Genomic DNA, 17,525 nt, shown 5'->3' with positions numbered 1-17,525 from the left:
ATGTGTGCAATCAATGTACACGTGTGGTTGTGAGGCTGGTGTTATTCCGGTTGGTTGGAAAAAGCTGTATATGGCATTTTTCGCAAATATACGGATCTACACAGAGCCACATGTATTTCCACAATAGATTTTTTTTGTTGAACATTAAAATGAAGATAAACTCGCAGCTTTTAACGTGATTCGACGTCAAAAAGCGTTAAAGTCTGCCACAATTCACCTTACAAGAGGTGTGAATAATCCTACAGGGGGTGCGAATTTATCATCTCCCAACATTAAAAAGTGATCGCCAGTTGTTACACTTACATTGATTCTACTATCCCTTTTGTGCACGTGATGGGTTCTGTCTTTGATACATCCATACCGTCCATCTGATAATGACTCAAACCTGACAGTCACCCAATCCTCTTAATCTAAACCGTTGATTCTTTGTAGTTTCGTATCTTAGGCATGGGATATTTGATCGGTATGGGGTTAAGTCCGTGTGGGTCATATCGTGATGTTCTACGAGATCAACGCTCTCGATTAAATATTCATTTCCCCACGTAGGTCCTTAGAATTGATCATCACCATTGATTCTGACGATACTATCTTTCAGATTACCATCATGTTGTTGTCTTAGTTGAGTGAATTTTTTACCAACCAGGGATCCATTGGTCCAACATACGTCTTAACAGAAGGTTAGTCTCTTTTTTTTTTATGACGTAGGATGTCCCCACCCCCTTCGGGAGTAGGACTAGTCCCTACGGATGCACGCAACGACCCACTCACCACGTGTATCAGGTAGCAGATGGTTAGTCTTGATCAATCGAGCGTGGGATCCACTAGATTAAAATGCTTGTGCCTCATTGTATTAGAATGAGATTGTACCCTCTTGTGGCATTTCTTTGGGATTTTTTTTTGTTTTGTAGAGAGAGAGAGAGAGAGAGAGAGACGGGTACATGTGAGATTTTTTTTTTTGAAAAGGGCAACAGAATATATTATATATATATGTAAAAACAGAACCGAGGTGGTCCTGAAGGAACAAAGATAATACAAAGATAGCAGTACAATAATTCAAGGAGGTAGATAGTCAAAGCACTCAAACACGGCCCGAAAGACTCCTTTCTTGGCAAGGGTGTCTGCTTCCGCATTGGCTGATCTCCTGACATGGCGAAAAACTATTGAGGAGCCCTTAGCTCTGTCCTCTATTTCCTCTAAGAGAGGCAAAAATTGCCAAGGGGGAGAAGCATTACCCGAAAGCCAGCGAATAACATATAAGGAGGGTACATGTGAGATATTAAGATAGGTTGTTTTTTTTTTTTTTTTTTTTTTAAAAATTTTACCTGTGTGTGGTCCATCAACTGAACAACGTCAATATGAATAAGCATCCACTGATAAAGACAATGTATAGTTATCTATCAATATGCTTGCTTTACGTAGTGTTTGATGGCTTCCAAGTGCTACAAAACACTTAATGAGGTCTCACCTTGATATTTTATATGTGGAAAGTTTTTGTAAAATATCATAGCAAAACTTGGATACCCTCAAGTTATTTAAATAAGCTTTCGTTTTTAACTATTAAAACTATTCTACATGTAAAGTGAAACACAACTCTCACTATCCAGGGGTTTAATTAAGACTGACTCCTAATCTTCAATGCACTCCAATATAAAAAGAGAAGGATAATTGTGAGGTGTTGTGTGGTTCCAATTAAAAATAAAAGAATAACTTTATCAATATCAATTTTGTATCATATTGGCGGCATGGCCGAATGGTAAGGTAGGGGCTGCAAATCCTTTCTCCTCTTTTACAATTTAGGTATAGCGTGATCAACAAGATTCATAATCCCTTATCTTGCTAATAGAACCAGAAAAAAATATTGTCCAGCTGAAGTAGATGCAAAATGACTAGGATTGTCGATACTAGTCTTTTAGAATCCAGGAACTATAAATGTTCGGGGTTCCACGTGAGAGCAAGAACCCACAGCGGAAACGTGAGTGGATGTGGATAGGCTTATAAGGGAATGGGAACGCTCCCCTTAACGGCCAGCTTTTAAGGGTGAGTTCTATCCGGGTCCCAATAAGTGGTATCAAAGCCGGGCCATGGTAACCCTGGTGTGCATCCGAGGATGGAAAAATCCCTCGAGAAGATATCGGTAACCCTGTATACCTCCGAGGAAGGAAAAATCCCTCGGGGAAGATCTTGTAGTTCCAACGTTCGGGCCGCGTGGAGGGGCGAGATTGTACACGTTGCTTCCACGCAGAGAGGGAGATTGTCGGGAGTTCCATGTGAAAGCAAGATCCCACATCGGAAACGTGAATGGATGTGGATGGGCTTATAAGGGAATGACGGCTAGCTTTTAAGGGTGAGTTCTACCCGAGTCCCAACAATAAAAAACTTCCATTCATTCTTAAAATGCCAAAATTATTAGGATTGAAGGTTCCCGAAGGAATTCAGAAAAAGTTTTTTAAAATATTTTAGGATGCCTCCTCGAACTTTCAAATAAGAAAAAAAACGGGTTGCTAATTAAGTAGCAACCTGAGCAACTGAGTAACCATATGGAGCGTTCAAAGCACACAATGACTTTTATTTTAAAATAAAAACATATCAAAGCCGAACAATGATAGATAGAAGGCATAAACGGCCAATTCCATCATACAAAAATATTATTTCTTTCCCTCTGCCGCTCATTTTCTTTACTTGGGATTTTTTTCATTTGAATACTTTTTTAATGAATTCTTCTGGTGGGAAATTTTTACTATAATTTTTCTGTAGTGCATATTTTTTATAACCCATGCATAGCATGAGTGGGGCCATCATTTTACAAGACATGTTTTGATAAGGTGAGGCCTACCATCTCTACCCAAACCCATGCAAATGGTACTGCCAACGATTCTTCACCTTGTTTTGATAGGGTGGGTCACACCAACTTCACTCAAACCCATGCATCTCTTGGGGCTCACCGTTTTACCTCATGTTTTGATGAGGAGGTTCCCATTATCACCACCCGGTCCACCCATGCATATGCATAAGTGTGCGATCCACTATTTTACACCTCATGTTTGGGAAGTGACATATTCGCCCCATTTTCTTCCCCGGGCCAGTCCCCTCTAGTGTATTTATGACTATCCTTTTACCCAACAAGTGGGTGGCCCAAAGAAGAAAAGGGGGCCAATATATCATTTCCCCTCAAGTTTTGATGGAGTGGGGCTTATTCTTTTGCATCCATGGATAAGTATGAACCGAGAATGCTAGTCAGAATATAAGTGGTACATGCAAATGCCGTCCGAGACAAATATAAGAGTGCCCAACTCATAACATAGACATATATGCAAGGACAGAAACAACATGGAAAAGCATATGAGACAAACATAAACATATATCGATAATAGACAAACTAAAAAACACATGCAAGTTTTGGAATTGAAAAAAGAAGAAGAAACTAATGACTATAAAACAAGGACAATTTTATAATAAGAGACAACTCTTTCCCAAACAAGATAAATGAAGAGATCGATGGGGACTATTATAGATTATGATGACGCCTTTCGCAGGGAGAAGAAGAACTAAAGTGTTTAATGAAGAATGGAGCACAAACATGGACTATCAACCATGTCAAACTACCAATTACTCCAAAAGCTCAAGTTGTTGAAGAAGGTGTTATTTATTCTTTTATACTTTAACACCCTCCCTCACGTGTGGCCACTCTTTCTTAGGGTTAGCCTACACGTGGCACATGTACCCCACTTTTGGGTTGACCATTGCATGTGAATTTTTGACATCAAGGAGATTTGAACTTAGGACCTTTCCTTTGATACCATGTGAAACTACCAATTACTTCAAAAGCTTAAGTTGTTGGAGAAGGCTTTATTTATTCTTTTATACTATAACAAACCAGGCCTTGTTGAATCCAACCTAAAGAAAGAAGTGGGTGAAGCATTGAAACCAAGCCTGAGGTGCTTGGTGTAACTCCATAGATGCCTTTATGGAGACGAAAAACATGGGATGGCCAAGTGGAATCAACAAATCCTAGCATTCATTGCATGTACACCTCCTTAGTGAGACCACCTTGAAGAAAGGCACTCTTGACATTCAATTGAAAAATAGGTCAATTTCTAGAAAAGAAACAATGGGAAGAACTACGTTGCCCCGTTAGCTTGGTACTTGGCTCTGTAATTGCCTCTGTTTATTTGCTTGCCCCCGTTAATTGCCCTGGAGCATGCATGCAAGAAGGAAGTTTGAATCTGATGCAAATGGTGAAAATATCTTCCGCTTCATATGATTATCAATCAAATAAAAAGTTATTCTGTCGTGGAAGGAAGACTTAGCGGACCGCTTTTCAAAAACAAATGTAACTATAACCTCCTAAAGGAGTATACGTTCTAGCAGTGAGGTGAGGTCCCTCTCGGGTGAGGGACATTCGAACAGTCATTGGTTTGAAACTAGGGCTGAAGCTATCCTTGAAGTCATACCGGTTGCTGAGTATCCCTTTGCTACAATATGACCCTTATAGCATTCAATAAAACCACCACTACATTGCTTTACTAGAAAGACCCATGTAATTGACAACATTCATGAGATGATGAGGTACAAGAGTCCATATACAATTTCTAAGGCATTATACTACTCAGTCATTACATGCCGCAACCCACTTTGGATCCATATTCACTTGCTTGTAGGTTATTGACTCAAACACTGAGGAGTTGTAAACAACACAGGGGAAGATGTGCCTAAAAATGAAAGGGATTGGATCGAAGATGGAACTGGTCAGAGGGTGATCCAAAATAGTATTTCATAGGCATTTCCCATAGTGAGGAAGTAACAAATGATGCTTGATTAGATAAAATGTAGTGACAAAAGGTCCCAAGCTAGAATCGTTTGGTAAGTGATGTGCCTAAAAATGAGAGATAGTCCCATCTCTATATATCTTCACAGTTGTGTCGCATGTATTGCACCCAAAAGTTTGGAGAGTAGATTTTACCTAGTGGTCGCGGCTAACCCGAAAAAAGAAACATCTCAATCCGACGGAGTCTAACCCGAACCAAGAAAAATAAATATCTCAACCCGAACCCGACCAAAGCCCAAATTCAGGTCGGGTTGACCCCGGTTATCGCTATGTCATGCTTGAAGTGGTGATTGCATCTCTTTCCCTATTCAGGTTTTATATTCTGAAAAAAAAAAAAACTAAAAAATTGTAAAAAAATATAAAAATATTGGGATATGATGAGGGTCGGGTTGCCCAACACCTCAACTCGAACCCAGCCCGACTGCACCTCATGTTCGACGTCCTCAACCGGAAACTGAAACCGACCCATGATTTTTTCGGGTTGAACCCGACCCGGGTTGCACCCCTGATTGCGTAGAACTCTATGCTGATCATTACAATTGATCTAACGATGGTTATCCTTTTAATCGGGGATGATGAAGGGTCCATAGATTTCAAAAAACAAAAACCTATGCAAGCTTGCGCGGGATGATGCCCTAGAAACCATTAAAGAAGACCAAGAAGTTCATTTTTCAGAAAGAGCAATGAAGGGTTCCATGGATTTCGAGTGCTCCGATCTTAGGGTTTGGAAAGAAGCTCTCTCTTCTTATAAAACCCAAATCGAATCCCTCAACAAACCCAATCTCATTCAACTCGATGATTTCTACCGTGACCAGCTCCCCCTTCTCCTCCACCAGAGAAACCCTAAGCCTTACATTACCAAATCAGAACTCTCCAAGCTCATGCAATGGAAGCTAACCAGAGGCAAATGGAGGTATTCAATCTCAGAAAAATGTCTTCTTTTTGTATTGTTTTCCTTCTTTTATTATGTGCTCTTTTAGATGAATGGTTAATGCGAATCAGGCCTCGGCTTTTGAATTTCGTTTCATCTTTGGACGAAACCCTAGTTGAATCATCTTCCCAAAAGGCCTTTAAATCTCTTCCAGACATTACAAAGGCTATTTCCCATTTGACCCTACTGAAAGGGGTGGGCCCAGCGACCGCTTCTGCGGTTCTTGCTGCTTATGCGCCTGAGATTGCGCCATTCATGTCGGACGAGGTAAAATAAAATTAGGGTTTGTTTTTTTCCCCATTTAATATGAATGTTTTTTGTCTGTAATTTCGTGTTTGCACTGAAATTTTCTGTGGTTCATTGTGGTCGTAAGGCTATGGTGGCGGCGATTGGTAATTCGAAGGAATATACTTTGAAACAGTATATTATATTTTCAGAGAAGCTACAAAAGAAAGCTAAGGTTGGTTTGATTTTATTTGAATTTTTCTATCCTATATTGCGTATTGAATTTATAAACTTAGGAAGAATCTAGCCAAGAAAGAAGGTATATAGATAGCTGGTGGTGATGCTGATATAATGTGCATATAATCATCCAATAAGTGATTCTCCTCTGTTGAATTTTCCTTAACAATGATAATGCCTTGATTAGATATTAGCTTATCTAGCTTCCAGGAGTTATTTTCATTTTCCATGTTTCAGTAGAACATCATAAATTATTTTCTTCAAATAGAAAATCCATCTGCCATATCTTCCTTTAGGAAGTGACTAGAAGAAATTCTAGTGTATCCTACCAAGTAGTAACTCCATTGCTTTGCTTAACTTAGCAAATCTTATACGTGCTTTTCATTTTGTGGCATAAGATTGTTCACACAAGCAAGAAGTCATTTGTACTTGGAGGTCCCAAGCACGACAATATACTGCATGTACTTTCTTCTAACAGTTGTATGTAATCAACTTTTTCATAGATAAACCATCCTTGACAAGCTTATTATTAATAAATGTTGTGCAGATTTCTTGTATTATGGCATTATATAGGACCCTGGCAGACTAATGTGCGCGACACACACACACACACACACACACACACACACGGGTCGAGCTCTTCCATTTCAGGATTGTTGCTTCTCTCTCTCTCTCTCTCTCTCTCTCTCTCTCAGCGTATATTGACATGCATCTGTCTCTTTTTTTCTCTTTTGGGTCGCCATTTTTAACCATTGGAGATAGAATCGAACCATGTTTGGGGTCGTGCGATCCGGATCACCATTTTTAGCGATCCAGGTTGCAAACGAACCATGTTTCAAGCGTGCAATCCGGATCGTGGATCGATAGGGGGTAGCGATCCCTGTAACAATGATTTAACGACAATGTGAGGTTGCACGTCATTCGTCACCCCCTTTTGAAATGAACTCTCACTCGAGTGCTTGCCTTCATGCTCCCCATAATAAGAAGTGCTTTACATTGAAGGTATCACTAACATGCAGATCAGGATGTAACTTCACCTTGTAGGATTATCATTTTTCTTTAGAATTTCACATGGACCATTCTTCTTGGGTTTGAACTTGTGATACTCACTACTAGGATATCTTTCTTTTGACAAATATACCCATACTTTGTTACCTTTCTCCAAAGCAAGTTCTTGATGGATACGATTGTCAATCTCTCAATACTTTGCATAGCTAGCCTCAATTTTAGCCCGTACTTGTTGATGAATAGCGATAAAATCTTCAATCATCTCCTCTTTCTTAGTTACCTTTCTAAGACTATGAATAGGTATAAGATCAAGTGGTCCCTGCAAACTCATTTAATCTTTGGAAGGATGAAACCCCAATTTTCCATCACTTTCACCTGAGATCGCAACATATTTCCTAACGTCCAATTCACCCTGTTTATTTGGTAGGGGTGGCAACGGGGCGGGGCGGGGCTGGATGTTGCATTCGTCATCCCCGCCCTTGCCCCGGCCTTAAGGGAAATTCTCCGTCTCCACCCCTGCCCCGCGGGGAAATATAATCCCCTCCCCGCCCCGGCTTAAATCGGGGAATCCCTGCCCCGTGCGGGTGGGGCGGGGTGGATCCCCGTTTTCACGGGTTTAATTGCCAGCCCTACTATTTGGCCATCTTTTTGAGGATGATACAGGCTACTAAACTTCAATGTGGTTCCAAGTCTTTGCAATAAATTGTTCCAAAAGGAACTCACGAATTTGGTATCCCGATTCGATCTAATTGTCTTTGGCAACCCACGCCATCTTCGAAAATTCATCCACTACGGCATATATGCTATCTCCACCCCTTGAGCTTTGTGGTAAACCAAGCCGAAAGTCTATACAGGCCTCAACGACGGATAAGAAAGAATGGGTAATGAGCATTGGTAGAAGCGCCCTTTGATGTCTAATAAACATGACGCCTTTTCACATGAAGTGCGATCGAGGCTTGGCCATAAGTATTTCTCTTGTACCAATGCAATGGTCTTGTCTTTTCTAAAATGCCTTGCCGTATGTGCCTCTTTAATGATGAGTTACCATAGACCTGCAGTGAAGTGTTTGGAATGCATAAACAATTCCCCTTGAAGAGAAAACCGTCCACAATCAAGTAATCAAAATTATTATCAATATTGGCTGCCGTCATGAGCTTACCAAAATGTAGTGTTTAAAACCGCGGATGTAGCGCAGAACGCGGTCGAAGAAAATCCTAGTCGACTCGGCATTGCGTGGTCAAGTCAAGTACTCGGTTGATGCGGCTAAGTACTCTGTTGATGCGGTCATAATTTGAGAGAGTCAAAGGAGTTTTTATTGACCATGTTGGGCAAAATGCGAAATGCAGATGCGGCGCAACGCTGATTGCGGCCAAGGTAAAAGGGAGTCGACGCGGACGTGGGGGACTTTTAAAACTATGCCAAAATACTCATCCTACACAAGCTGATCCCTCAGTAATTCAAACCCAAACACATCCAAGGTCATAGAAGACGCCAATAAACCCTTGAAATCTAAACCTTCAAATAGATTATTTTAAATAATGAATGAAGGGACTGGTTTGTAACAAGCAGGGTTGTCATCTTAGTTGGAGAAATTCATGAAGATTTTGTAAGAGGTCTTGCTCAGAAAGATGGGTTGGCAAACATAGGAGTTAGAGCGCTTGAAATTGGAAATGACTTGATTAAAAGACCTAAGAACTTTTTTCTAATATTCAGAAGTTTGTGACTAAGAAAGTCATATGACACGGTCAAATATTTTTTTTTTTTTGAGGCAAAGGCGTAAGGTGAGGCATTTTTCCTCTTGATGTGTGAAGTATAATACGTGAGGCACGAGGGGTAAGCCTCATAAAAAAAATTGAAAATATCAAGGAAGTAGGATTCTTCCCTGGGAGTGGGGAACCGCGATTCCCAGGTTCGCGAATCCGAAACAGGATTCTTCTCGGATCCCCAAAAACTGGGAATCCCGGTTCGGATTCATCGGAAACCCGATTCTCACTTTTGGGAATCGCAGTTTATGATTCCTCGGAAACGCGATTCCCACTGTTGGGAATCACAGTTTATGATTCCTCGGAAATGCGATTCCCACTTTTGGGAACCACGGTTTAATGTTATGTGAAATGTGATTTTCTGGCGACTCCCCGGCGAATCTCCGGTGACTCTCCTGCAACTTCACGATTCCTACTTCCGACCATTCTGGGAGCCTTCGATTTCCGCTTTCGATTTCCGCTCTGGCAACTTGGAAAATATAAAAAAATAACTAAAAATTCTAGATAAAAATATGTTTCATTTCCAATAAATATTACTATCCAACCATATATGTACTAACAAAATAAAGTAACTAACTATCATCACCAAAGTGCCTACTAGATAATATAAAGTAGATAATTAGATACTAAGAGTCATTAACAAGTTTATATTGCATTCCTCGATTTCCCATATAATAAACACAAATACACAAAAGAAAAAAAACACACTAACCTATCACATTAGCTTCATTTTGATGAAAGAAAACCATTGTAAGTGACGGCTTTTGATTCTGTTGAATGGTTGGGGAGAATAAAAGAAAAACAAGTCGTTAGGAAAACACTTCCTAAAAACCCCGAACTCCACTCCCAAAAATCTCTAAAAAGCAGTTACATATCCAAATGGGTCTTGTTAGACGATACTTAACCTAACTTTTCATTATTAGATATTTAGGGGAAGACACAAAATATGTGAAAATCGAATTTGGGATTCATGTCGTGAGATTGAAGCTGTCGTCAAATTGACGCCTTATGTGCACAAGCCTGAAAGGGATACACCTTTTGTTTGAGGCGTATGCCTCAAATGAAAGGTGTATGTCATTCACGACTTTGAACACTTTTTTCTCCTAAGGCCTACGCCTTTCTTGCATAACGCCATTATTGAGCACTTTGAAGCATTTTTTAGCGTCTCACCTTGATGTGTTTGACCGTGGCACCGTTGAAAATACTGAACATACTTGTAAAGCATGGAGAAGAAGAGGTTAGAAGGTTTTTAAGAACCATAGAGAAGCTCGAACTGGAGGTTGCGCGTCTTGGCTCAGAGAACTGAAAACGTAGTCAGTTACGCTGCGTTCGGCAACCATTCTCTCGATTCTCATTCTTGAATAAAAAATTATAATGCATTTTTTTGAGTGCTCTTGGCAATAGAATCGCGTTCGGCAAACTCACATCCGAAGTCAATTTTTCCGTTTTTTTAGTAGAATGATGTTCGGATGTGACCAAAAAAAATAAATCAACTCTAAGTTAACATACAAAAAATTGGGGTTGCAATAGGATCTTTGGCTTCCCTAGCTAATCTAATCTAAGCAACCCAACAGACTCAAAATCAAGAATGAACATCATACCCCAGGAGGAGAATTGTAATTTCATTCTATCATTCAATCATCAGTCATACTTAATATGATTCAAATTTTAAAAATCCCCTCTGACACCGCCCTACTTTTATTTCTAGAAGCTCATCACTCGCTTGCAGAATAATCGTCTCCGAACATGATTAAGGGAATGCAATGGCATCTTAAAAACGAATTGGTATAAACCTTGTTTTTCATGAGGGAGCGATCAATTTTGGAAACCCTAAATTTGTTCTTTGAACTAGAAGCTTTCTGGCATGTAGGGATGTGGAGGGAACACAAGAAGTGGGTGAGAGGCCATTTGAGGAAGAAGAGGGAGATAGAAACAAAGAAAACTGGGTTGTGAGATCAAAATAAAAAAATAAGCAGAAGAACAGAGTGAATGGGCTTCTTTTGCAATAAATGAAGTCGATTGTTTCTCAGAGGGAGGGAGGGACTCCCGCTGTTTGAAGGAGAAGACACGAGGAGTTCCTAAAAAATGTACTATGTTAATTTATAACGAACACCATTCGGTGGATTATTCAGTTTTTTCATTCCGCGCTCCTAAAAAATCGGCTATAGAATCGTTGTCTAACACAACCTTAGAGTCCATGTTATACAGATTCTTCTGAATGAGCGAAGTACCCGTGTCAGATACGTGTTGGATTCCTATACTTTTGGATTCGTCGCGACCTTTTGAGATCTCATCTATCTATTTTTTTTATTACTAATACCAAAAATTTACAACTTCAGTCTGTCTTGAGATTTATTTATTTATTTATTTTTTGAATGGTTGGAAGTTTCATTGATAGAAAGACTGAGATGGTCTAGTACAACAGAGCGGAGAAGAAAAAACAAGAATAACATGAAAACAGGAAAATATAAAAAGGAGAGCGGACATATAATCAAGGAGGGAGGAAATCATATTGCTCCAGAGCCTCCAAAAAAACACCCCGCCTAGCTAATTTGTCCGCATCCCCGTTTGCGGATCTTCTAACATGAACATAGCAAATCGACGAGGATCCGAAGAGGTCTTGGATTTCCTCAAAGAAAGAGGCAAATCTCCAGGGGCAAATATGAGACCCCCTCAGCTACCAAATTACATTAGTATCTCTCCCTCCTCAATCTTCCTTGATCTGTGGCCTCATCTATTGAATCTATTCAAAAAATCTTCCTTTAGCCCTTACTACTAATAGGGGGCTGAGGAAGCTCACAAATTCCATTTGGTCAATTGGAATGGAAGCAGGTCTATCTTGAAGGAGAGAGGAGAAACTGAAGCTTCCATCCATAATGCTATGGTATAGCACTCCACTAACATCACGCGGTGACAGGAACACTAAATTGGACCACCCCTACTTAAAGCTTCTCTCTATCTCTCCAAGAAGTACAGTAAGTAAAAAACCATGCCTATATAATCGAATTTTTCTAGGTCATAAATTCTTTGACCACTCATTGAAGATTCGGACACTACAGGCGGAGCATCTATTGGTTAAGGGTGCAACTCGTGTCGGGTTGGCCTCAGCCCGAATGACCAATTTTTCAACCTGAACCCAACCCGACCCGATCTCCAACCCGATCTCGACCCCGACCTCGAACCCGATGAGCGTTTAGGAGCAGAAAAAATGGGTCTCCTTTCTTCTCAGGCATGTATTGGTTTTGAACATAGATGTTTATTCCGAATCATTTTTGAGATTTCTAAGATAGATCTACTCATAGTCATGATTAGTTAGACATTCAGTTTCTCTGGAAAAGTAAATAAATTGTAGGAAAAAAGGTGAGAGGCTTGCCTTGTTAAATGAGAAATGCTTACCTAGTTTTTAGGCTTAAACGGAGGTGTCGGGTTTGCAGGGGAAGAAGGGAGAGAGTTCATGTTAGGGATATGCATTTCCTGTCCTCGATGAAGATACAGCCTTCAGAGAGGATGGCTTCCACATTTTTCTTGATTATGAATAGAGGAATCCAGAAGTCTTCAAGTTCTAGAGATATTTTGGAAAGGCGAAGATGTCAGACTGAAAAGAAATGACTTGCATAAATGTGTGAGGTATTGGTTGGAAAAGAGGAGCTAAAAGTATAAACAAATATTAAAGGGAAAGTAAAACTTTCCTTGGGAAAAGAAATGGTCCTTTATTTGGGTAATCTAGAGAAATGAAATTTTTTTTTTAAAAGGAAAGACGGACGTGATTGCTGTCATGCATGTATAAAAAGTATATTTTGAGTGATCGTTGTGAAGGTTTTAGAAGTAAATTTTGAAAAACACTTAAGCGCCAATGCTTCTTCGTCTATTTTTAAGAATTTTGACTTTTAAGCTTGTAGACTTCGGGTTTCGGGCCGGGTTGGGTTGTCAGATGCTCAACCCGAATTAAAATCGGGTCTGGATTTTCTGACCCTAGACCAACCCGGGAATTGATTTTCCCAACCCAACTAGAGCCAAAATCGGGTTGAACCCGTCGAGTTCGTGTTGAGCCCGACCCACGTTGCACCCCTACTATTGGTGAATGGGGTGAAACCTTCTATTCTTTATTTAGAACAGTACACTGAACCCCAAGCAAACTAAGGAATAGGGACTAAGTACGGATCTGCAAGAGTGGAGCAAACAGAAGAGCAAACGGAGGCAAAGCAAGATACATAGGGCGAGGTGCATAGTTTATCTGGGGCGGATGCCTCCTAAAGAGTAATAGAGGTGTGCGAAGGTAGGCTCAAGCTAAGATTTTGCTCGTGAGTGTAATGGTATAAGCCTGCCTGACTATGAGACCGACTGAAGGGACACCACTACTACCATATCCAAATTTTCTTCCTCCACGAGTCTCAACCCTTGGAGGATAGAACAGACTTCCGCCTCATTCGAATCAGCAACCCCTATGGGACCTGCAAAAGCCCACCGAACCAAACTTGAATCGTCTATAAGAACACCCCCAATCCCCGCTGACCGAGGTCACCCAAACTAGACCCATCAAAATAGAGCTTAAGGAAGCCTTGGGCTGGCGGCTTCTAAGGCTGCAAAGTCAAAGACCGAGCTTATGAGGGAACACATACTTCCTGCCATCCATTCCATAAATCAAAGGCCGACACAAACTTAAAGCAAGGAATCACCTTTACCCAAGAAATTGTGAGGGCGATTACCTTCAATACTAGGAAGGAGTCACTTTTTGCCGCACCCTTGAAGACACGGGCATTTCTTTCCTTCCATACCACCCATATAGCTAAGAATGACACATTCCACAAAATTCTCCCTTTGTCTTGAGATTTATCTATCCTAATAGTAATGTTTTTAAATAAAATTACAATATTATGTTTAATTATTTATTATTTTTTTTGAAAATTGACATTTATTACTGAAAGAGAAATATACAAGTAGGGGACAAGTTGCCCCCATCAAAAGTCGGGATTAGGCCCGCTGAAATTACATCACATGGAAATCATTAAGTCACAACAGTGAGCTTTTTGTCTATCCCTCCCTCCCATCCTCATGGGCAGCTGCGGTGATGATATTGATCGATTCCATTAATACGCCTTCCTTTGCCAATCAATTCGCCAATTCATTAGCCGATCTCCTTCGATGCTCAATTTTAGGTCTGGTTGCACTCACCAAATCTCGTATTTCTGCAATGTACTTATGAGTTATGAAGCTTCCAAAGTCTGGGTGCTCCGTCCTTTGCCCATGAGATTGCATTCGCAGAATCTCCCTCAATAATTAGTGGTCCCATGTTACTAACCAAATACCATTCCAAACCAAACAGTAATGCCCTTACTTCTGCTTCATTTGCATCGCAGACAGCTACCGGTCCTGAATATGACATCATCAAATTTCCATTTGCATCACGAACAGTGCCACCAATTCCAGCCTTTCTGGGGTTGCCGATTGAACTAACATCGAAGTTCATCTTCATCCAACCCGCAGGTGGTGCAACCCATTCTGGAAGTATCTTCTGTCCATTTTCCTTTCCCAGATAACTGCGTTCTAGTTTCAAAATATTTCACCAATTCCATACGTGAGGCCTCTTTTTTCTGTAACCCATGTAATTAACTCCACTTTCGTTGCAAGAATCAGCCGATCCACTTTTTGTACCCTATCTTGAAATATTCAGTTGTTTCGTTCCTTCCAGATATTCCAAATAATTGCATACGGAAGAAGTTTCCATAAAGCTTGTCCTGTTTCACCAAAAGCGCCACTGATCCAATATAACAATACTTTGCTGATTCTTTTAGGAAAGACCCAAGTAACTCCAAATGATCTGAAGGCCTTGGTCCAAACTTGGTATGAGAACGGGCAATATAAGAGTAAGTGATCCAGCAAATCCTCCGCTTGCCAATATAACACACACCTACTTGCCATATGGATCTCCTTTTGGGACGGTCGCAAGTGTTGATGCTTATATGTACAACTGTCCATGTGATAGCCAGTATCCTTGGTGGGGCAGTAGACTTCCTTATGTCAACCGTTGAGAATGTTGTCATTGGTACACTTAGGTAATCAAACCTTTAACCATGCAAATCCTTTTGCAAGCAACACATCTTGGTTTCCAGCATGGTGAGGAATGGTGTCTCAAGCGATATTCTTCAGAGATGTTGCAACCTAATTTTGCAAGGCTCGCTGGAACCTATATTGGAAGACAACCTTTTAAGTGAGTTTGGGTAATAACATTAAAAGAAATGGTGAAAAATATATAGGTCACATGAAGTTTTTTTTGAAAGTAAATGGAATCACAAGTATGTACTTAAGTATGATCCCCAGATCTGATCCATATACACATCTGAGATAGGATTTAAATTCAAGGATGTAGAATTCTATGGAGGAAATTCTGGATGTTGAGATGCAGCAATATTTTCGAGGGCTGTTATTGCCTTCTGTTATATGTCTCACTCTTTTTTTGTAGATGTTGCTGCTGAAATCTTGACTGGCTTCTGGAAGATGATTCGCGCTGACTTGGCTCTGGAAAACGTCCCGCGAACACAAAAATACATCGGGAAGAGGGCCAGGGTGGACTCCGGGGGGACTCTCCGATGCCTAAGACGCGGCAACAACGGTATGAGCTGAAGTGAGCTCAGAGAGAATTATTGAATGTGTGATCATGAGATTGTGAGATGCGTACCTCGAAGTATGTTCCCCTTTTATAGACTAGAGTCCAGAGACTTTAAGAAATCTTGCCTTTCAGGGGGCTCTTTCCTGAGTAGGCTCGTTTCCTGGAATATCTCTTTCCAAGTTTATCTTTGAGGTGGTTTTCTGGAAATGAAGGTTTCCCAGAAGTCCTGCTGAAGCGGTTAGCAGTTTCTGGAAGGATTCGGATTGTGAAATTACCTTTTGCCCTTACTGCCTTTGAGTCTCCAGCTTCCGCATGTCAGCTCTCCACTGGTTGGCAAATTTTAGGGTTTAGTGAGCGTACCTGATTATGTTGGTGAGGAAGATTAGTTCCTTATTCTTTAGATTCATAGCTCTTGTATATGTTGATTGTTGGCATTTATTAAAAGAATACGTTTCTCCCAAATGATATGTATCCAGAGAACATTGGTATGGCATAATCTTTTCTCCCAAGTGATATGAGTCCAATAATCGGTTTGGCATTTACAATAGATTGTCATAATCTTAAACAAACAGGGCCTAGGGCAGGTGGAAATTTAAAATTATTGGTTACAGATTATTTTTAGGTCCTTCAATCACCTTTCTTTTGGTTCTCCATCATTATGCATATGCCTGTGTGGGTTTGCATGTTCGTATCTTATTTTATTGATGAACGCAACAGCATTTTTTTCTTTTTGAATGTTATGAAAGCAGCAACATTAGTTAGCTCTAAAGGCATAGACTTTGCAGCTGTATCTGGTAATGGTCTTTTGCAGGAACTAAGTGTAGAAGGGGACATATTGATGCCATCAGATGTTGAAAGGGCTTTGTGGAGCTCTGCTGTGGGTGCCAAGTTGTTAGTTTCACCATCTGACCCGAATCGGAAGTTCAGTTCAAGGATAGATGCTAAGAGAAAAAGGAAATTATGAAACTAACACAGTAATATTTTGACAGTCTCTCATTGTCTGTATACTAAAAATCTGACATAACTTATGTGCTTAACTCCAAATTCTGTTTGGCCCTAATTATTACTCTTGCTGCCATGCTACTTCGTATTTATTAGAAGCACCTTTAAGCTTAATTGCATGCTATCAGAATGAGATGCTCATTATTTTGTAGGAATATGTTAAAGTTCTAAACACCTGCGCAGACTAATACTATCATGTTAAAGTTCTATGTTCTAAACATATCAGAATTCTTTGAATATGTAAATTCCTGTCGGGTGTCGACCGATATCAGTTTACTGAGGGTATTGACCTATCTTTTTTCGACATTGTGTCCTGTTTGCACCTCTGCTTTGGTAGAAGTGTGTCATCCACCAGAACATGGAAAGTAAATATATACCTTCATTTATATCTGTAGTCGTTATAGAGCTTGCTGTTTTCAAGGAACCTGAGTCTCATTCCCTGCCGATAAAATCTAATCTTGAGTTGTTTAGGACCTGCTTGTTTGAGATTATGACAACCGATTGTGGAGTCCTCTTGCGATCATTGTATCTCATTTGATAGAACTTCACTGCATGTCTGCATGTTGCAGCAATTTTTCACAAAGGAGCAAGAGATTTATACCCCTCTTAGTCTGTCTAAGAGTTCATCTTCAACCATTAATGAATATTTAAAAGTTCACATCTGATTTAGATTTTGACTCAATGTGCAATTAAGTGAAAACTTGTAAATGAATACTTAAACTTCACATACTAATGTAGATAAAACACAGGAAATAACTCAACTCAACTTAATTCAACTAAGCGTTTGTCCCAAACTAGTTGGGGTCGGCAATTAAATCCTTTAGAAAATTTTCATGAAGAAAAAAAAATGTAGTAAAGTGGTCAAATAAATGAAAACACGAAAAACACTTTTAATATGTTTAAAATAGTCATTTATAAAATATAGCG

The 17,525-nt window shown here is 40.0% G+C and overlaps 1 protein-coding gene across 2 annotated transcripts; it reads left to right on the top strand.

Annotated features, from left to right (window-relative positions):
- Positions 1-5,405: 5,405 nt before the first annotated feature.
- Positions 5,406-16,749, top strand: LOC143876138 (DNA binding protein). Of its 2 annotated transcripts, none has more exons than XM_077377813.1 (4): positions 5,406-5,738; positions 5,828-6,023; positions 6,130-6,216; positions 16,382-16,547. In XM_077377813.1, exons 1-4 carry the CDS (start codon positions 5,509-5,511, stop codon positions 16,412-16,414), a joined length of 546 nt encoding a protein of 181 aa, XP_077233928.1. In that variant the 5' UTR covers positions 5,406-5,508; the 3' UTR covers positions 16,415-16,547. The 2 variants fall into 2 exon arrangements, with proteins under 2 accessions (XP_077233928.1, XP_077233927.1); XM_077377812.1 differs by having other exon boundaries at positions 5,408-5,738; positions 16,408-16,749.
- The last annotated feature ends 776 nt before the right edge of the window (positions 16,750-17,525 follow it).

The sequence above is a fragment of the Tasmannia lanceolata genome, unplaced genomic scaffold (assembly GCF_043159265.1).
Source record: "Tasmannia lanceolata isolate RefF3 unplaced genomic scaffold, GAP_Taslan_0.1 ptg000004l, whole genome shotgun sequence".
Taxonomy (NCBI): Eukaryota; Viridiplantae; Streptophyta; class Magnoliopsida; order Canellales; family Winteraceae; genus Tasmannia; species Tasmannia lanceolata.
This window is presented reverse-complemented; position numbering and strand designations above follow the sequence as displayed.